This window comes from Ptychodera flava, chromosome 4 (assembly GCF_041260155.1).
Source record: "Ptychodera flava strain L36383 chromosome 4, AS_Pfla_20210202, whole genome shotgun sequence".
NCBI classification, from domain to species: domain Eukaryota; kingdom Metazoa; phylum Hemichordata; class Enteropneusta; family Ptychoderidae; genus Ptychodera; species Ptychodera flava.
Window position 1 is genome coordinate 34460460 of NC_091931.1, and position 23169 is coordinate 34483628.

Sequence of the window (23169 nt, forward strand, 5' to 3'; positions counted from 1 at the left end):
CTCTAATGAATCCATCCTCCAAAGCAAGCCCCAGCAGTGAAATAAACTCAATTTTAGTCAGCGGCACCATTTCTCTGTTTTCCCCCTCCGCACTTTTTAAACAGATAGTGAGACAGAAAAAAAGAAAAAAAAATATCTATTCTGATTTGTGTTGTTGTGATTTATTTTCTCTGAGGGAGAGTGAGAGGGGCATACATACCTTCTAAATCACAGATCCCAATCAGATACTATGGTAACATGAGTCCGCTAGGTGAGGTATTGCAAATGCGATGAAAATAAGTGAAAGATTGCATGACCTGCTACAAATTCATCCATCATACGCTAAACACTGATATTGGATATTTTTTTTTCACATTGCAGCATATATGCAATTTGAACATGTGAAGAAATTATTACCAGATAGATTGATCATCTCGGCAAATACATTAAGCCTGTAGTTATTCATTTTCTGTTTGATTATGGATAAAGTAGGCAGTGATGAGTTTCCCTTTATATTGGAGTTGTGTAATAAGGTGTTATTCCCACCAGGAATATTGGCCGATGCCATTACAGATGCAATTCATAGCGCTGCGTTTTCCCTAGCAAAATATGACATCAGGTATAACTAAATTTTCTCTTAGGAAAAAAATGAAGGCGAAGAACATCAGCAGTGAATTAAGTGTATCATTTACATTTTTCTCACTCTCATAGTTACATGTCTGTGCTGATCATATTTCATGCTCAAGCAAAATGCCTGCAGCGGTTGTCTTACACGGAACATGTGATATCGCTGAAATTGACTGCTTGCTCCTTCCCCTACATCAACTTTATAGCTGACTGACGTGTGATCAGTTTGTGCTATAGCACCAAGGGAAATTTTTTACGATACCACCAGTACCAACTTGAAAATATAATTTGTTTCAGAAGTCACTGATTTGAGCAACTTTGGTATTAAAGCATCATGTTCAAATATAAGTTGGGTATTTTCGTTCTTTTGTTTGTTCGTTAATTCATTTCTCATTTATTTGTTCTCATGCAAGAGAGATGGATAGATTGATTGATCAATTGGATGCAAGGGAAGTCTCATGTTCTCATGGAAAAAATAAGGGGGAAGGATAACTGTTATGTTTATACCATCAGATCATGTTTCTGGTACAAAATTTAGTCCTTATGGTACTGAAGATGTGGTGATCTCAGTGGTTAATGCGCCCACCTTTGCATTATCAATATCTCATTACGTGTTTGTCCTCTTGATAGCGTCAAGAAATTGTTTGTCCTTTGCACTCATGCCCAGAGTCTGAATACCTTCGCGCTGGACACATGAGGTGATGGAGCGGCTAAATCTTTGCATGCAGCAAATATTACCAAATAGATGATCTGTGAAACTTGTTGTTGTCTAGTCTATGGTATGAATTGTAGAGAAACTCATTTAGGACTTTTGTCCAGTGAATATTAAGATTCTGTGAATTACCTGTACACTCCGACCTTTTTATACCTGAAAGAGGTGTGTGGCAGATAAACAGTGCTATATGTTGAGAAAGAAGTGTCTTTGGTCTTCTTTGATCTACTTCCTGTCACACAACTCTTTGTTTGAGAAACTTATAGGTATGTTGTCTGTTGAATATTACTAAAAGAAGCTGGGAATTATACATTCAGAACTGTACACACCTCAGAACTTGTTGGGACTGATAAGCATTGTTATCTTTTTGATAAATCAGTGATCAAGGTCATGACCTACTTTTTGAACCGTTCCCATTTTTTGATATTTTTTATGTGTAACATTCTAATGCATTCAACATTTAACGGGTCTGATAGTCGTGTGTTAATCAAATAGTAACTACATCTGTTTCCAGCATTGACTTGTAAACACGTTGAAAGTAAGAGATCCTGAGACATAAACCTGAACTTAAAGGGCCTCGGGTGATTTGTTCCTTTTCTAGTGTGATTTGCATATTGTGTTCTTTCTCATGGGGTGAAACAAACATTCCGGAAAAAGTGCACTTTTTAACCTGTTGGAACAATGTGATGTTTGTAGGTGAGCTCTGTTTTTGGTTTGGTTGACATGTATGTGTCTTGCTATGTACACAGTGACAAATCACCCTAATGAATGACCGGATGAAGTGTCTGTGTGCCTGGCTGGTTGCCAGTTGTTGCAGGGTAGACATATAGTATGGTGACTCTGCAGTAACTACTTGAAAATGGTTCTTTGAAAATGAGAAAACATTTTGTGCATGTTTGTACATGCAATTTCAAAAAATAAGATAAAACTGCTGTTCAAGATGATGTTATGAAAATGAGAGAGAGAGAGAGAGAGAGAGAGAGAGAGAGAGAGAGAGAGAGAGAGAGAGAGAGAGAGAGAGAGAGAGAGAGAGAGAGACTGACTCCTTAGGGTGGGCAGAGTGGCCTGTCAATCGTTTACTTCCTAATTGATTTGTAAGTGTGAAATACTGGTTATGAGCAAACAGGTTCTGACTTTTCTCTGGGTAATACGGACATAAATCAGATACAATGGTGTGCTGGTTGGAGACTTCAGCCAAATAAATTGCCCAAGAGACCCTCATGGTGATGTGTAGCTACTTTGTGCAACATGTCACATCACATCACAAGCACTTCAAACCAGGAGATGTAAATCACCGAATACAGACAAAAAGGAATGCGCACCAAATTACTCAAATGTCTTTTGTATGCTGTTGTTTCCGTGGTATGAAATCCAGCATATAGTACAGCTTTCAGCCAACAAAGATGGTGGCATTCGTCGGCAACTTTACAATGGCCATGGTCAGGTGTTGCTTTCTTGGGGATGTGTTTTGAAACATCCTTGTAACAGTGTCACAATACAGATATGCTAATCAGTAATCACTCAAAAGTTGAAAGTTTGAAAAAGTAGATTTCCATTCTTATCTTTACAAATTAAATCTTTCAAAACACACACATGTTACCGCCACCTACACAGATCTTCACATCATTAATTTAAATGTCTATCTTTTTCTCTCGCTCACTCTTCTGTGCACACCAGACATACATGAAGCCTCTGAGAAGTCCAGAAAATGCCGGTATCATGGACCCTGGAACAGTAGATGTGATCTTCTATAAAATCCCGGAAATCCTCGAGAGTCATCGCCGATTCCTGCTGCAGCTGACTGTCCGAGTCAATAACTGGAATGATAAGCAGAAAATTGGAGATCTGATAATTTCCTCGGTGAGTGCACTCACCTTTTAACTTCCCATTTTGGTTTTAATTTCATGTGTACATCGTTTTAAAATTGTGCTACCTGAACGAGTTCATTACTTCATCAGTATGTTCGTGGCTGATTTCAATAGTGTAGTTGGGTATGTTCTGAACCAAATGAAAGTGGCAGACGTGTGGAGAGTGTTCCTACCAAAAATTATGGTAGAAATAGTGCCTGAGTAAACTACTTTAATGCAAACTGGCTTATCTGAGGTGGCAACTTTTATGTCTGGCGTACTTACAGGACAATTGTCATAAGAGGTTCCACAGACATTGGATAAACTTTTCCGCCAAACCCTTACAGTCGTTACCATGACACTTTTAGTGTAAATAACATTAGCCTGGCCAAATCTTGACAAGATGTACTTCTTAAGATACTTGAGACTGCCAGCAAGATGAAGATACATGGTGATTCCTGAGTAACCAAAAAGGTACAGAGCCCCTCATTGTAAGCAGTATAATCGGTACTTTGGGTCAAGCTGAGAATTCAGTTCTGACATAAGAAGACCATTTCAACAGGTGTCAGTAGTTGATTCAGTCTACCACTTAACACTGTGTCATGCCCCAGGCTCAGACTTCAATTTCTTGCTGTGCTTCAGTTAATCATACAAATGTCTTTATGACAGCCTGGAGTATAAGTGTATCAAACATGTGTATGTGAATTACGTGATTCTTACTGTCTCCCCCCAAAATTGCAGGATTTCCAATATCAAATGAAAAATTCAGCATTGAATTTTACTCATGAGGAGGGTTTCCAAAAGCATGGGATAGTATGATTTCTGTAGATGAGCCCAAAACTACTTAGATTCTTACTAGGAAAATGGCACAGTGATGTAAAATTCAGATTATTGCTATAATGTGACCATTGCCTTGCAACTGCCATCTTGTGTTATCTCTAGGAAAAGGCTGATTAGCTTTTGACTAAATTCTAACCTTTTAAAGACCATCCTGTATTGTCCAGTGGTGCATATGTTGATTGTAGAAATGATATGTTTGCAAGACGCAGCAGATTTGTAATTGCCTCAGAGTTCCATCAGTGCTTTGATATCCTTGATTTTCTGATGGAACTAAAAAAAATTACATGTCAAAGTCTTTGGCCACAAGCTGCTGTATTAAAGTGAGCTATATTTAGTAACAAAACCTACAATCATGTGAGCCTGTTCACTTAATGTCTGGTTGAAGCAACCTTGTATTCTTTGGTGTATCTTACCTGCATTTCAATCATGCTGTTTTATTTTGTCCCGTAAAGTTGACTTTATACAGTACTATCATTTGGCTATGAGGTATCTGCGAAATTTTCCACTTTCTATAATGGTACATACTTATTCAGACACTGCAAGACAAAAGTCAAGGCTGGTTTTTCTGGACTGAATATGATATTTCTTGTTCATGGCAGCTTAGGCTATATACTCCTGTAGTTTTGGAAGCATAAGCTTATTGTCAACCAAAAAGTGGCACTATACTTTTGTTACTCCAGTTGTAGTAAACATTTCTGCTCTGTACCATTGATATGCCACCATATACTATCACGTAGCTATGAGATACAAAAGTTGGCTGCTTTAGATAGTCTCATGCAATCATGCCTAGAAAGACATGCTTTCTCCTGACAGCAACACGTTTTTTCCATCTAACAATATGAAAAAACCAGCAAAAGGAGTTATTTGAAAAGTATACACAGGCAAAACATGCGGCGAAAATGCCTTACAACTGCCACCTCTGGTTTTTGAGTATCCAGGGTCATGGCATATGCAATTCTCTAGTGTGTCTTGATTAAGCGAAAACTGTAGCTCTTTGACTTGCAATTTTAACCAAATTTTGCATTCTCAAAGGGAAGAAATGATGACATATCGGTTGTAAAAACTAGGTTTGTAGAGCTGTGTAAATGAGTTGGAGTTCAGGTCATTTCTCTTGGGGCTCCGTAGGTGATTATCATACAAGATACTGTGTCTCAGCTTGTTGACAGTGTTGTAATGTAAAGCAGTTTTGCCTTCTCTTTTAATGAACACCTCTAATCACTGCATAAAATGTGGATTTGAATCCAGGGAGGGTAATTACCTTCTATCAATCAGTATCAGAGAAAATGCCTTCCACACTTCCAAGAGTTTAAAAAATAGTCTTAAATTCTTCTCAGACATCAGTGTAGCAATGTCATGTTTTTGCTCTGAGAGATTCTGAAATGTTGTTTTTGTGTGGTGAGAAAAGAGACTTCACTAAATTGGCAGCCACAGAAAGACTCGAGTTCATCTCGTTTGATGTCGTGGCAACCTGTAACATCGAAGAAGTACTGTGCTGTGAAAGCAGTGGTACACTGTGTTGACATCAGTGGATAGGGAGACGCTCTGAAGGTAGTGCAAAAAGCGCTTGTCATGTGATCGCAGTTGTTATTGCTAAAAGTATGTACAGGATTGTAATATCACGTGTTTTAATTTGCTGTAACTTCAATCCAAAGGCCATGTCAAAAAAATCATAATGATTGTAATCGTCATTTGACATTTTCCATTTGAGCTTGAATGTATCCTAGTATCAGATGTGTAAAGAGCTCTGTTTGTGTGGGTGAAACAGACGTTGTCATTGACATTTTGAAATTCACAGAACAGTCCAAGCAGAACACCTGAACATCTTTTCACATTGAAATACAAGTAGATGTGGAAGTTGAGTGTCCTTCAGCAAAGTGCCTACATTGAATGGATTGCTGTCGGTGATCTTAGGAGACAGGAACCAGCCCTGATGACAACACTCAAATGATTACATTACTTGTCTGGTGTGTTTTTGGAAAAAGCCGTACAGGCACACCTGAAGAGTGCTGGATTCCATCTTTCTTATGTTAGTATGAGTCTGCCTGTTGCACAGCTATACCCCCCTAGAATAACATTGAATTGCAGTATGACTCAGCATAATAAAATGTTCTGCAATCTTGGTTAATTTCCCTCCCAGACTCAAACAACAGTTTGATCCTCAATTGTGTACAAATGACATTTCAATACTGAAATACAGCGACAGTATGTATTCTAACTTGTTGATCACGACTGGAAAATTCTCAAGAGAAAGTCAGACACATGGAGTCATTTGTCTGATTATGACAAATATAAATCGCTGTGGGTGTATCACATCAAAATGTTTTCTCTTGTTTCTTCTCCCCAAGGGCTTGTTCAGTACTTACGGTATGTCTTATTTTTTGAAATTCAGGAAGTCTCTGTGCTAGTGCCATTGAAGTAAACATTCATTTAGTGGTGTCATCCCACAGTCCTTCGGCTTTTTATCTCATTTGGGGTTTGTTTTGTCAAGCGGAGAATTTTATTTTCTGATGACACTTTTTTGGATGGCCTTTACAACCAAGGGGGTACTTGGGCCAAAACGGACTAAATTGTCAAAAAAAAATGTGTTGATGATTAGATGAACAGAAATCACGTTAAAAAAATGAATTCAATCACCATGTGGGAGAGACAGTGTGGGAGGAGTAGGTGAGAATACTGATCTCACTGCTAATAATACGACACAAGTGTTTTCACTTTGAAAGATTCAGATTCAGATTCAGAAAACTGTGTAAATTTCTCTGGGAGATAGTGAAGATATCTGAATCTGAATCCAATTCTTGGGGCAGGAATTTTGAAGAGTGATCTGGCACTGATGTTGCGATTTTGTGCCAAACAATTATCATATCCAAGAATACGGATGGTCGTATGTACAAATGGAGGGGCAAAGCCTTTGCTGAGTCAATATTGTAATGAAAGAAAACAAACAAAACATCTACCAAACACAGGACCAGACAATTGCAAACTAAAACATTCATCTGCATATTTGAGGAAAAAAAAAAAATGAGTAAAAAATATTCATTGCCAAATAGTTAACAATTTGGATAATCATGTGAAGTAACAAACAGGTACAACTTAATGACTTTTTTCAATGAAAACCTTGGCTTGTACAGCTGTCATGATGCAAGGAAGATTCCAAATCAAGGTCGTACTGTGCCACATACTTTACTTCTTCAAATCAAAAGTTAGGATCATGTTGACTTTTCTCCAACCGCATTTATTACACTACCGAACACCCAGTGACATTTTTCTGTCAATTTATTCCTCGTTATCAGTGAGATGGACAGAGACTATGATGATAGCATCTCCATGGGACTTGGTCCATAGCCATTTATAAATGAGACAATACAGATACCTGGGTAGAATAGCTTCAGGTTTTATTGGGGTGGCTATCGTCCATCATGTAGTACTGGTTGCATCAATGGATGACCCGGCCACAATTGATTAGATTACAGAACAATTTATGAGTTGAAATTGGGTGCCTAGTATTAATCATTTACTTCTGTTCTTGTGTATTAATTATTCAGGATTAAGTGTGCTTAAAGGCATGTATTTTATTTGATTCACTGTAAATCTCTCATGAGGCTTTTGTAAATTGTCACGATCTCGGCTTCTGTGTATTTTGTCATGTATTAACCATAGCCAAATGAACTTTTGATATTTTAATCTTGAAATGTGAGTTACTGCAGTGAGCAAACGTCCTTTCGGTTGCAGTGTTCACCATTAACAGTTTTCATGACTACACAGAAAACACAGCTCTTGTCGCTCATTTTCAGAGAATTGAATCAAAGGGCATGCTAAATATTGCATTCTGTCTCGTCAAGTTAAATATCGCGGCTTTGAAACATTCTACTCTATTGAAAGATGTCTGCCAGCCAATCTTTTTTCAGTATGAGTAAACTTTCTTTTTGTGAGAATTTGAATCCATGTTTCCACCAAAACTAAGTTTAACAAGAATGCTAGGATGACCATTATGGACAGGGATAAACCAACATACATTATAATCCTAGGAGTGTTGACTATTAATATTTTTGCACAGCAAAATATAAGTTTAACCAGAATGCCAAGTGAAATGTATTGATATGAATAAACCCACACAGCATCAATAAAATCAGTATCATTTTATTTGATAAATTCAGTCTGTGGAAATGCATGCAGTTGACAATTCTTTAAACCAAGATGCTTTACTCATAAACGTTCATATTTTTAACAAGAAAAAGGAGTGTAGTGAGTCTTCCGTCTACGCTTTATTTTAAGAACCACTCGCAATCAAATGCAGCACATTGTCAACAGTTTGCACCCAACGATGTCATCATTAACATAAGGGTTTACATGTAGGTCTTCCAAGTTCCGTAAAGAGAAAATGTGGACATTAAATTGACAAAATTATAATCATGTGACTAAAAATGTCATCATTAAGGTAAGGGTTTACATTTAGGTCTTCCAAGTTCTGAAAGAGAAAAATGTGGACATTAAATTGACAAAATTTATCAACTTATGACTAAAAATGTTCCTTCTATTGGCTCAAGTGAGTACCAAATTGCGTGACAAAAATATGACCATTACTCCATCAATACCATAGCCTGATTTTCATTACAACACAGTACCGGTAGTGGTGGATCATTTTATTCCATGATAATTGTACTGTTTGAGCATTTTAGGAAAATGCATGTGTGGAAGGGTATCTGCTGTGAAATTATAAGCAATAAATGTTTTCTGAAGTAGAAACAGCTCATAGGATGAGAAAGTGAGGGGAATTCTGTATACTTTGTAGTTGACAATCAACACTTGTGCGTTGTGAACACTGAAACTACAGAATAATTACCCTGCACTGTGTAACATGTTAAACACACTCTTACTATTATTATTTTTTATTACTTTTCACACTACAAACATCACAGTGTGCTGTACATGACATGCATGAGAAGAAACAATAATAGAACAAGAGCAGTTCGAGAAAATAAATTTTGAATAATTTGGAATATGGCAACTTTGTTTGCTATAAGAGTTTAGTCGAGCAGGGATTTGCCATCTGAACAATCCTTGGCAGAAAAGGCCTTGAAATTGTGTCACTGACAGCACTGTGAGATGATTGGTAGACATGGCCTGTAAGCAGCCAATCATGTAATTCCTTTCTACTGTTCTCAACACTTTGTACCATCTTTCATCTTCAAGAGTTTGCTGAGATTTATGGTCAGCAGAGATACCTTGAGACATCACCTTCTTGTAGTTTGCTTCTCCAAAATATCTCTAAATGAGATGAGCGAAGGTCTTGGCAAAGATGATTAATCTGTCAAGTGATCCTTTCCTGGATGTCACACAGCCCAAACTGAGTATATTTTAGTAACAACAGCTGTGATTGGTCTGCACTACTTGAAGCAGTTAGCAAAGTGCTCAACATGAAACTTGAACTTTCATTAGAGGTTGGTCTGGGAGACGATACTACCCTAACATAACCACACCGTTTGGGCCAGATGATATTTGTGATGAAAAGTAAGTGTAGTATTACCCATTTATAAAGTTGTCATAGCTGATGGTGAAATTTCCTTGGAGGCGATATATACTTCGTCATACAATCCCAAGCAATATTATAATCTCTTTTGACTTGAGATGTGACACCATAGCCGTGACATCATCATCGCTTACTCTGTATGTGTCACTGGCTTCGTCACTCCCTGTGTGGCAAACAAACGGTCATCTCTCGTTTCCGGAACTCTTGGTACTTTGCCACCATTGTTGATGCTCTAAAAAACAACAAGCAAAAAAATACCAGACAATGACAAATTAGGTGAACACCCTGAAGTCAAAACATGTCCCGTATTACTCCTAGCTAGAGTTAAAGGCAACGATGTACGCTTGATATCCTAATAACAAAAAGGGGGAAGTTACGATGAAGACATATTACACATGAGTGTCAAGGGTAGACAGCACAAGCCAGCAGTTGTTCACATTGGTACTGACGTTGTGTCACATGACTGTCATGTGACTGTCAATAACTTGTTGACAAAAGTGAGTCTTATTAGATTTGATGCTCATCATAGTGTCAGTGATGTTGAAGCACAGAACTGTTCAATAGTGTGTTCTAAAATAATGTAGATTTGACTTGATTGGTGATGGCAGATTGCAGTTCAAGTGTTCTAGGACAGGAGTGAGCAGAAATTTCCATGTAGTGCATCCGCAAAATTTGAAGGTGAGATCTTTTATTATGACTGTATGACAAGTTGAACTGAATTGTAGCAGTGTTAGGTATATAGAGTTTGCCATAGATAGTGTTGTCACAGTTACACATATCGTTCATTTCTGTCTAGATCCAGTTTCAAACTGATCTGATGTTTCATGAAAGGTAGCAGACAAATCTTCACTGTTACGGGCTCCAGTTGTTTTTTACCACAAAATAACAGGAACTGATCAATTAAGGAGTTCATTGCCCTTGAATATTTAATTCCCAGTTCTGTGATATAGTAACGTTGACTTGATCACTGATCACTTTAAAGAAACCACAAAATTTTATTTTTTTTGCGAATTTGCAATGAGAAAGGTCTCAGTGTAGATTTTGTGTGAGGCTAGGATGGGTAACATCTTCCATGACACTATAGGCTTTCCGAATCAGAAATCAAGGAAACAGAAAAATAAGCTTCATAGTGTTTGAATTATAATGTTTAAAGATTAAATTTCATAAGCTGTAACTTACGATGAATTTTCCTCTTTATGTGCTCTGTGTGTATTTTGTGTTCTTCTCTCCAAATCATATTGAAATGCCAAGTGGTCAACTCTCAACAGACTTTATACGGAGAAGAAATAAAAAAATGAGTTTGTTTTCAAAGGGATACAGTCGTAAGAACTGTGCTCTAAGGTCGTATGGGGCCCATTGACCAATGTAAACACTGTATCCAAGATACAATGGTGATTGATGAAATTAAAACATGTCTGTCATAATCTACATAGTATAATTTAAATGATGCAGCTATGATGATGAGGTGCATCTAGATATTGTGCATGAAATACATTGTTTGTAAACAAGAAACTCGCACAGGCGCAGTTGCGATGACAGTTTCCCTTGGAACTCAAAACTAATGAAATATTAAAAGTTACAGCCATTATACATTCAAGGAAACTGTAAAATTTGAAGTTTCAGGTGAGGTTGTAGTATTTTACTTCTGTCGTCTGAAAAATCTTTCTTGATTTCCCTCTGTACAAGCATGTTGAAATTCCCAGTATTCAGCCCATCAACGCAGCCTCTATTATGTACTATGTGTGTTGCTGTTGTAGACAAGAGAAGCCAAATCTGTACTGGAATTCATTTTTACAACACATACATCAAATGCTTGAGAATGAGAAACATGGTTTAAAGCGCAGGGCACTGTTATTGATTGCTTCCACAAGTAGTTGGATCGTGTTGCATCTCATTAATTGAAAACCCCAAAGCAATTGTTGAAAAAGGTTATGTGACATTTTGAAATTTTTTTTGTCAGGTTCTAATCCCTACGGTTGAGTGCATGAACACAGTACTCTCATTGGTCATAGAGAGAGCGCTACCAGAATTCAGGTCCTTGAAATGCATTGATACTGCACAGTGCACTCATACTGAACTGGTTGAATCGTACATATCAGATGAGAGGAGTAATATGAATATTATTTAGCTCTTGTATTTCAAGTATCATGTTTTGAACTCTCAGAGAAGGATATTGCTATTTTTTCCCCTTTGTACAGTGAGCCCTCAAGGCACTGAGTGAGTCCTGACATTTTAACAAACACTCACAACATTTGGAGTATATTTTCCTTGGTATTTACACATCGCTGGTGGCTTTTTCGTAAGCTCTTTGCTAAGTTCCCGGCGTATTCTCACACTTCAGTATTTGTTGTTTGCATTTATGCCTTCTGCATATTTGTCTACTATTTGTGGAGCCTGCACAGTACCAAGTTGCAATTTGCTCAGTGTTTCATGATGGCAGACATTCCATAGAGTTTATCGTTTTATCGTGAAAGCTATATCGTATTTTAATTCTGTACTTAGTGGCAGCTGGACAAGTTTTTTGTATTACTTTATAGAAGTTTATCCCACCCTGCAAAAAAGAAGGAGAATTGTCGTCTCTCCGTGCTGATCAGTGCACTGGAACGAAGAGTTCACCCAGAACTGGGTCACCTAAAATTGCACTCAGGTGAAATCTAAACTGTCTGCAAAACAAAGAACCAGTTTACTCAAGAACCAACCTCAGGTGAAAGGTCATACACCTAGAGTCACCACAGGTGCTCTTTACAGGTGCTGATAACACAACCTTGAAGTGGTCTTAGTGTTTCAGATTTGCAGTCTCACTGTTTAGTGTGGCATTAACTTTGAAGTAATTTCTTGGGACTATCCTAAAAGATGAAACAGAAATATTCCTGAAAAAGAAAATCTTGGACTACCTCTTGGCATAGTTGCAGGGGGTGTTGCCATGGAAACATGTCAAAGCCGGATGATTCGGCAAATTGTTATCTCTTCATTGCCCATCATTGCGTATGATTGACTGATGTAGACATTGGAAGTAACCATAAAATCTCCTCAGCATGATGTCAAGAGCCATTATCCAAGATTCCATCAAACTGCAACAAAACCCAAGCCAGCACTAGGATGCGTGATCATCAGTGTCCCCTCAGGATCATGCACTGCCCACAAAGTAAACTTAAATTGAGGGGAATAAAAATAAATGGTTGCCTTGGTAACTCATAGTTTCAGTATTTAAATGAATTGTGATGATAGGAAAAAATATTGATGTTGCTTTTAGCAATCAGTGGCCCAGACACGGCCTTCTGTGGCCCTTGTTTGTTTGAGGGATTTATAACTTTCACTGGAGGGTCACCAATCACTTGTGGAAGGTTGTTCAGAATTCTCATGTGTTCTCCTATTACTCTCTCCTCTCCCTACTGACACAGAAACTTCCAATATTACCAGGTGTTTCAAGTGTTCTCAAATTTATCAAGAGGTATTAAAAGAGGAAGCATTTTAAAACAAATTTATACATATTCTGTTGTATTGCATATCCTCTGCGTTGTTTAATTTCAGCATACCAACAGACAATAATGGAAATTGTCATTTTGCCCCGACATGTCTTGAACCCCCAGATTGAAAACCATTGGTGTCAGGAAATGAATAGACTTGGCATTTGTATAACACTCAGGGTTTTACAATATTTAAAGTGTTTCAGCCTCTGTGTTCAAGTCAGATTTGTCATCAAAGTCATTATGATGTGACCGAAGCTGTCTTTTGTTGTTTCTTGCAATTCACAAGAATGTCATAAATTTTCTATTCATGTACCCTAAAGGAGCTTGTCCATCATGGTATAAAAATATTTTGTCTGTGTCTTTACATGGCAAAATGAAGGCACTTCCCAACCAATGGTTTGGTATCTTTAGGCTATCAGGTCATTTGTTTAGATACAAATAGAACTCAATGGATAGCTGACTCTGTGATAAATTATAATGGTTACTTGCTTTGCTGATTAGCGACTGGATATTACCATTGACAGAGCATAAGGTTAAAGTGCCTCAGATAGCAAGTAGAAAGTTTCTAACCATGTGGCATTATGCATATTCAATCTGGCAATGAATATTTCCTACGGTGCTCATGTTAAAAAACCATTGACAGCGTCTCTGCGTTGCACCCATTGGAAAGATAGAAAAGTGATGCAACAACAATCTCTAAGGTGTCATCCTCAGACTGAATGGTGCCAAGTTATTACTTACCTTTTTTTTGTGATATGCACAGGAATTTGTTATATTTTGACCGGACTTATTTGCATTTTGGACCTATCTGCTGCATTTGCCAGAGAAGGGATCATTAATATCAGCAGTGAATGCAGTGTAGTGTTTTTTTACTTGTAAAAAAACCAGCCTTGCTGGTAGTGTCGTCTCATTCTTAAACTTTACAGCCAAAGGGTCTGAGTCTGACAGATTATACCCTCCCAGCTTAAGAATGGACGTCTACCAAAACATAGGGACACCTGCTTTGACAAAGCTGTCTCACTCTAAAACTTGACGACATTGTAGAGTAAACAACAAAAGCAGGGACATTGGAACTCCCATAGGAGGAAGTTACCAATTCAGTCAGGAGACCGAATAGTTGTAATTGCGTCTTAAACCCCACTGTCGCCTGCCTGCTTGCTTTACCGACCACCCGTCCGTCTGGAATGCCAATAACAGCAGACTGAGACAAATTTCTAGAAAGTTGATGATGTGTGTGTTTTCGTGGTTGGAATCCTCAATGTTGTTGTCGTTCCAGCCACACATAGCTGTGATGCAATTTGGTGCTACCCAAAAAAATGCCACATATGCAAGATATTTCAGTGTAAATTAGTAGCTGTGTACCACTTGTGTGAAACCTGAAAACGAAAAATTTGCGGATAATGCTATATGAAGTAAGAAAGAAAATTGAAAAATGTTAAAGAAGGATAGAGATATTGGATAGATGATTTCATTGAAATGTCCATGTTATTTGTTTTATTCATGTCTTCTGTCTCATCTATTCATTTTATTCCTGTGATTCCATCAGTTGTTGACATAGACACATGTGATGCTCCCTGTAAAAATCCCTCTCTCTGTTTGTGTGTAGTGCATCCTTCATACCTATGGCAGACAACGTCCTGAATGAAGCATTTGTTTGTTTAACCCTACCACTCCTATTGTGTGTTTCAATGGAACAGCCCAACCATGGAAAAACATTAGGATTGATCCATAAATCAGGTAGCACTCTGAATGCACTTTTCCCATCTCTGCTATCGTTGAGTGGCTGTTCAATAGATACCCGAAGGTCAAAGTTCACATGAAGTCATACTGTTCCTGAATCCAGTACGATGATACTCCCACCTTTTAGAGAATATTCCCAAAAGCTATTATCACCACCCACACCTATACCTGGGTTCGAGGACCTCTTTATTCCTGATTATTGACCGAAATGTGCATTTCCAGCGCTCACATACAGCCTTGAATTGTTCGAAATTCAACTATTATAAAAATGTAATCAAAGATAGGTACAGCTGGCAGCCAGGTGTTGACTTGACAGGTATTTTGTAAATTTGTAATTCAAAGGGTTTTGTTTCAGTGAAACTCTAGTTGCATGAGCCTCTTCACAGATCTAGTGTGTATTACAAAATACTTCATGAAAAGGTCAATTTATCCGTGTAGGTTGGTGTTATCCTCATTCCTGCCAAGTGATCTGAGAGTTTAACTTTCATTGATATATGCCTTTCACCGCATTCACCTAGGCAGAGGTCCAGCCATTATGTATAAAAGTATAGCGCTCTTCCTAAATTTAGTGCAACTTACGAATACAATGTAGAATTCTGTAGAATTAATTAACGTTGAATTTTCAAGTCTGAACCGTTCTGATGTATGATTTCTGTCATAGTCGTTTCACAAAATGGCTTCTATGCAAACTACTCTTTTATTTGATGTTGAACCACCTCATAAGATATGTATTATAACTTCAATAAGCTGTATGTTTTATTTGAGCTATGACATGCACAAGTGCCAGGTTATTGCCTATCAGAATTTTTATTTTTTTGACTCAGGCTACACCATTTTTCCTCATGAATGTGTTGGTTTTTTGCGAAGTGCTTCAGTTACTTTTAACCCTTTGAGCACTAAAGTCAATTTTTGTCACCTTTACAAAATAAAACACCAGTCAATTTTTTTATCACAACTGCAAGTTGTGATATAGTGGTAGTTTCAACCGGTGAAAGATGTCGTCCATTTCCGTAAACGACAAAAAGTCAAAAACACGCTGAACAGACTGCGTTGATATTTGGTACAGATATTCAGACTGGTTTCAAGGTTCCAATTCGGAAAAATGGAGCCAAACGGAGTGGCGGTTAGATAGTTTTGCGAAATTTCTAACCCCCCTTTTAACTAATTGATTTTAGGGGTCTTTCATATATGTAGTTTTGGAATGTACACCAATCCTGCATTGTGGACTGTTTTATGAGTTGTGGAACAGAAATGAGGGTTTGATGAATGTTAGAAATATGCAGGATGGCTGATTCAGAGTATCAGAGATTTTCATGAACTTTTGGCGATAAAATTGATAAAAAACAACATATTTAATGTTTTAGATTTCTCACTTTTGTTAAGACCCTTAACATTTATTACCCGACTTGATGACATAACTAGCTGCTGGACCTGTTTACTGGCGCATTGATTTAAAGACAAGATAGTTTTATTTTGTGATAAGAACGTGTGATTTCGTAAAACATAGTCTATTAGCCTGGAAATGTGATTGTTGCGAATATTGTTTACCCCACTGACAACAGTGTGGTTTGAAAATGGCCGGAATGGGCTATTACGGAACTTCTTTTGTGTGTGCATGTGGATCAAAAACGTGTATGGTGTGAGCAACCCGTTCAGTGAGAGAACAAAGGACTCTTGGCTTTGATATCGAAATCAAGAACAGAAGACACTACCGTAGGTCAAGACAAAGGTATGGTATAAATTATCATTATTTATATTGGAAAGAAGCTTGGTGACATTTTGTTCGTGTATTGTGCGATAGAGAAGAGTGTGGGGCATGATTGTTGTTATATATATGACGTCACGATAGGATGAGAGCGATAGGTGAGGTTGTGGTCGTGAACAGTTTTAAGTTTATTTGCATAAATCACAGAGGGACCGTGCGTAAATGTTGCGTTGAGTGTAACCATTCTCTCAAAGGGCTGTTTTCAGTGAAATGCTGCATGCTGAAGTCTCCTTCTGCAGGCCGCCTCATCAAATGACATTGATACTATGCAAGAGAAACTTATCACTTTGAGTTGCGGCTTGATAGGGACTGTGGGTGACGTGTAGACAACGTATACACTTTAATTACAAATGGCAAAATATTGACGTCTTTGCATACTATATGTTTTTTCTTCTCGTGAAATCATGTCACGATGCCTCCCCAACAGAAAACTATAGCTATAATAAAATGTTGTAAGGTGTTGAAACAATTTACCCTCCTTCCTACAAAGTTGCAATGTATTGAAACACTTTACTCTCCTTTCTACAAAGTTACAAATTCCCTGGTACGTGAAGCAAACATTGTTGCTGTTCGATGTGCTACAATACATCATGGACGTACTAGTAACGACCATGGAATACACTGACTGAGGCTGGGCTTGGCTTTGCCTCTAGTCCCGCGTACCGGTCGTCCTTTTAGTCCAAGTTTTACCTACCTTGCTCTTATCAAAATTTGGCCTACAATTAGTCAGTTTGATTGTAAAAACCATTATTTCAAAGGAAACTTTCACAAACAGAGTCATAATACAAGGAAAAAGGAGAAAAACTTGAGGTTTTCTGAAAGGTCAAATCTGGGTCATCTTATGTGACCCCTTAAGTACGCAATTATGGTTCAAAAGAAACCACCTAGGGAGGTCCAATAGGTACAATCTTATGGTAATAGGTATAATTTCTTGGTGCTTTCCAACTAAATGGCATTTAGCTTGACTAACAGTTTTAAATTAAATTTTATTAACAGTTATGGCAAAGGGAAATTGTCAACAGTAGTTGCAGTAAGCATATCCATTTCAAATCTTTTATTAAAGCTGCAATTTTTGCATGGTTACTTAACATCAAAGCAACAATTCAAAAGTAAAACAATTAAAATTATCCATTTGGACTATTTCAAACTGCTTTAACTTTTGCAAGAAATGATGTGATTCTGAATGATTTTAATATTTCAGCAGATTCCTCCATTTTAATGATGTAATAGTGAACATCACCAGACATTTCTTGATTATATCAAAATATCAAATGAAAATGTTCCTGGGCTACAATGTTATCATTATCATTAAAACTATTATTACTCTTAAAAACATTTGAATTGAACAATATCATTGTGTCTTGTTTTAAAGGATTTTGGCCTAACCCTTTTTGTCTCAAGAAAAATACTTATGCTGAAGATGTTATTGAGCCTGCTTGATCACAACTATGACACAACACCACAATACTTGTATCTACCGGTACACTGCCACTATGCTACCGAATGCTTTCTTCTGCAAGGAAAATTTGTATTTGTGTGGCTAACAAAATTTGACTTCATGACTTAAAGACTGCATAAATGTGGCACATAATTTGAGGAGCTTGTAGTGTATATGTATGATAAGTTGTCATACTGTGAACACTGACTGAATGCTGCAGAAGTATTCTGTATCTGTGGTAATATATTCATATCGCTACCAGTAATAATTCATATTGCTACCAGATTTTTAGAATTACCACCTAATTATTTCTTGTGGCAAAAGTTTACCACCAGAAATGAAAATATTTCTATCCCTTAATGTCATAAAAACACAGATAATTAATGTAATAAAAACTAAACAAATATTTCTAAAAACTATGTAAAAACTATCATGAACAACATACAAAACATTGTGATCCGTAAAATTAGGAACTCCTGAATGCCGAGAAAGCTGTTGCTACACTTGAGATCATAAAGTGTTTGAAAAATTTTTGAATTTGAAAGGAATATTCATCATTGTGGTTTAACTTTTCATTTGATAAGTGTAAATGTCAAGCACTTTAATGGTCATGTTTTGCTGATATATATTTCTTTAGATGTTTTTTCCATAATTTTTCACTGTTTTGTACATTTATAGATGTATGTCTATTTAATGATTACAAGTATAATTGTAAACTTTCATTGTTGAATGCTTATTGATTATTATAAACTGAATAATTTTTTTCTTGTCTCTCTACAGGATAGTGCTCAAGCTACAAAGTTTGCTACATCAAAAGACCATGAATGGACCTTGTGCAATGAAACCAATGAAAATACAAGTAACATTGTGGCTCAACATACTACTCATGATATGACAAATAAAAGTACAGTCAAGAAAAGCAAACATAGTAACCTGTATCATGTAAATCAAAGTAACCTACGTCATAATTTAAATGTAACCAAAGAAAGTACACTTGAAAGTGACACCTGTAACAACCAACAAAGTAATAGTACCAACAAACATGTAACTGATGTAACCAACAAGGGTGAACAAAGTAACTTGTACCATGTTAACCAACAAAGTAATTTGTGTCCAGATAAAAATGGAGACAATAGAAGTACATATGTTAGCAGTATTAAATAATAATAACAGCAAAGTGTAGTTGATAGCAGCAACAAACATTTTAAACTATATTAAATTCTGGTACGTGGTTGTACACATCAAGGAAGTACACAATTTAGTATTGGATCCAGAGGCAAACAGTGCACATGCAATGCATTAATTTCCCTTTGTATGTCATTACAGAGGCACCTTATGACAAGAGCAGATTTAGATAAAATTCTGCACCCGGGAGATGAACTATATATTTCCATCATTACAGATTTAAAACTGAATGATAAATTTGTTAATGACCTGCTCATGTTCGATGACCTACCACACACTGTCTTCATAAATCCATGGCATTATGGCATCAAAAGGGGTCAAATATATACCTTTGTGATCAGTCACCTCGCAAAAGCTATTTTTGCCATTTATAACTCACACAAGTTTTACAAAACCAATAAATAATACAGTAACTTCAGTTTTAGGGCTTCATCAACTCCATGTAATTTGAATCATGGCAAAAAGCTCCAGGCTTGGAGCTTCCATCACATAATATGGAAGAGCCATCTTCCGATTGGTATGGCATTGTCCACTCACCTATGATCAACCAGGCTGTGGATATTTACATAACTATTGTTGAGACTGAGTATCCTTTGCAAACAATGAATCACTTATGATGAACTGTCCACTGTCAGATTCTGTGCTGCTGTTTACTAATAACAAGTGAGAAATTTGACAGTGGACAATTTATTATACGGGATACATCGTTTATGCAAGGATACTCAGTATCAACAATAGTTATGTAAATACGCACAGCCTGGTTTGAGCCTGGGTGACTGGACAATGCCATACACACCAGAAGATGGTCCTTTCCATATCATATGTTGCAAGCTCCCAAGCTTGAAGCTTTTTTTCCATGCTTCAAATTACATGGACTTGATGAAGCCCTAAAATGAAACTTCCTGAACATATGTAAAATCATCCTTGGTGAACTTCCCCTTTCAATGTATCTACAGTTTGTAACTTTATCATCATTTGCATAGCCTTACATTTGCCGCAAGTTTGCTTTGCGTGATGACTTTAGCCGCTTAGATTACTTAACCCTTGGATTACTCTACAATTTTTATAATCATTTTCCATTACAATCAGAGTACATTTGCATTTTTGTTAGTATTTTATTTAGCTTCGATATTTACTTTACACTTACTACCATTACAGTATATTTTATTTACTCATTACATTTCTACCATCAACAACCATTTACAATATATTGCCTGCTTGATTGTTCAGTGTTTATATATTGAATAAAATTTGTTTACAGTTAAAATCCATACTTGTCCCGTGTCACTTTTCCCCAGCTGTCAGCTACAAATACCAGGTGGCTATTCTTTAACATTTGAAGTGCAGGCACAATTAACAACCTCTCCTCTATGTCAGTATGTAAAGCTAACCATTCAAACTCCCATATGGCCAAGAGTATATGCGCCTGTGAAAACTCTTCTTATAGGTTTGAGATTGCCTGTCTTTGAGTTTGTCTGTATGTGTATGATATGATTGTGCGGGTGTGTGTGCTGCAAAAACTCCACAGCCGCAGCACCTACCTATTTAGTATTTAATGTACAGGTGCACCCAGAGATAGAGTAGTTTTACAATGTGCCAGTTGTGATCAAGTGCCATTGGCGCTATTTTCAGATTTTTGCCAAAATCTTGATAAAAAACTGTAGCCAACAAAATGTGATGTCCATTTTGTTCAAAATTATTAAAGAAATTACAGGGAAATTCATAAAAAATGGTAAAATGTTGCACTAAAATTTTGGTGGGAAAAATTCCGGCATTCAAAGGATTAATATCATGCCTATTGACTGTGATAATTCTTGTGTCTGTCAGTGGTCAACATTTTCACAGCTATAACTTTCCACGATTGATCGATAGGATCTCACTGAATGGCAATCAAATTTGTTCCAACTTTAATAGTTCTGGGGTGATTGCTATCCCAGAAGATTACCAACATTACAGATTCTAATTCTATTGTCAAGCCGGTTGCCCCCCTCTGGAGCTTAAAAACCTCAGTCATAACTGTGGAATACTGTTCTGCTGTTATTGGTGTACAGGCATTAACAAACCACCAACACAATCCACAGTAAAACAGCTGTACTTTACAATATGAGGCCCTCCTCTTGCCAGCGTAGATAACCATTTAGCGCTAGTCTGTTCAATTTTAGAGACCTGTTACATTAAATACGCCACAGAAAATATAAAGGCTGACTTCAAGGTAGACAGACAGATTTAGGTCAAATGATCTGTTTTTTTGAGGTGAGAGAAACAGGTGGAAATTCATCATCTGGTGAACATGAAGTAAAGCAAGGAAGCTGCTTACTTGAGGTCTACCTGTTTTGCCTAACTCAACTAGATTGAATTGTTGCCTAACTCAACTAGATCGCATTGTTGCCTAACTAAGCGTGCACTGTACAGATAACAATGTTTAAACAGAAGTGTGTCTGCTTTATATGCCTACTGCAACAACTTTTGAACTTTGTGTGAGCTCACAATTTATGGAAATCCGTTTTGGTTTGCTGAATGGCAAAAGTATTAATCCTTTATCGTCACATGTTACTTTGCTTCTTTGCTAGTACTCCTACATCCACTCAATTATGTCACTCTGGTTACCAAGTGATAAACTAAAAGACTCCTTGAACAGTGATGGTGGTACATTTGATCTTAAAAGAAGTTTAAGTACTGTTTGTGTTCTGTGCTAATTTCCTGGGACAGGCTCGGATTGTCATCAGTAGCATTTGCAGGCAGTTAAGGAGGCCAGCATTTTATATTCAAATAAAATCTGACATTTGTAAAGGTGTTGTTGTTGCTGGGAATAGTGACAAGATATTAACTGTAACATTTTGACTTTTTGAACTCGCATTACCCGCAGATTCCTGTTTAGCTTGGTGATTAATGCCCATTTGCGGAGTCCGGTAAAAGATATTTGAAATGCGCTGGATATTTGACGGACAGGTGTCGCGGAGCACAGCTAACGTTGAATGTGACTGTGTATAAAGTGCACATGGATGGGTATCCCATTGTCTCGGGGTGACAGAGTTGTCCCAAGCCATCTATAGAGACGTCGGTGACTTCTGTACAAACAAGAAAACATTTTTGGGGGACATACCAACACATCTATGTGCCACTGAATGGTTCAGACTCATTAAAAGCAGCCAAGTGGACATGAAATTGTCACACCCTCCCCATGGAATCTTCAGATGGATGTGGTAAACAAGCCCTTTCATCGTTTTCTCCAGTGGCACAATGCTGGCTGAATTCTTGAGCAGTGACCTCAGGTTAATTCTCCTCTCTTCATGCCAAGTGTGACATATTTTTTGCTTCTCTCTCACAAAAAGGGGTGAGAGTTTTGCAATCGTAAGAGAATGTTACATCATTAGAAAGAATTCTTTGGCCCACCTTGTAGTTGTGCTCATTCTTAGTAATTGCGTAGAAAGAAATTGCGTAAGAGGTGCCTTCCTGTGGTAGCAGCTTTCAATGGTTAGATCATTGGGTGAGGATGTGTAGTGGAAATTATGTTGTCCAATGAAGTGTTATACACACCGTTTTTTCATTCATTTTTTCACAATTTCATTTTATTACTTGTAATGGTTCTGCACAGTTTGCTGTAGCCAACCAGCAGCTTTATGTTGGTTTGTTTATCTACAGTTATGAATACGTCATTATCTTTTGGTTTTCAGGAAGACATATCATTTTGTTGTCCATAACTCTGAACGTGTCATTATAAGTATGAGAAGCCATCAATTGATTTATTTTATCAAAAGTAGTAATACTACGCGTGTATGAAAATTTATATGTTGTAAAAGATTGTAAACTACTGACAGAGGATAAGATTGCTCATTCAACAGGGCAAGTTTTCAGTCAGCTTCATCTTTGAACATATTGATTAAGGGACTGGTCAGTTTCTTCGGCCTGGGGGGGGGGGTGGATTCATGGGGGGGGGGGGTCAGGTCACCCTGTTTTTGACTTTGGTGATAGGGGGGGGTCACCATGTTTTTGAAATGCCCAATAGGGGGGGTCAGTGTGTTTTTGAATTTCGACACAG

The 23169-nt window shown here is 37.3% G+C and overlaps 1 protein-coding gene across 3 annotated transcripts in view; it reads left to right on the top strand.

The window, feature by feature from the left end:
• LOC139131541 (rho guanine nucleotide exchange factor 17-like) overlaps positions 1-23169 on the top strand; it is a 131863-nt gene that overhangs the window by 81365 nt on the left and 27329 nt on the right. For all 3 annotated transcript variants that reach the window (XM_070697631.1, XM_070697633.1, XM_070697632.1), the window contains one exon: positions 2996-3178. In XM_070697631.1, the coding sequence (XP_070553732.1) occupies positions 2996-3178 (183 nt within the window). The remainder of the gene's footprint in view (positions 1-2995; positions 3179-23169) is intronic.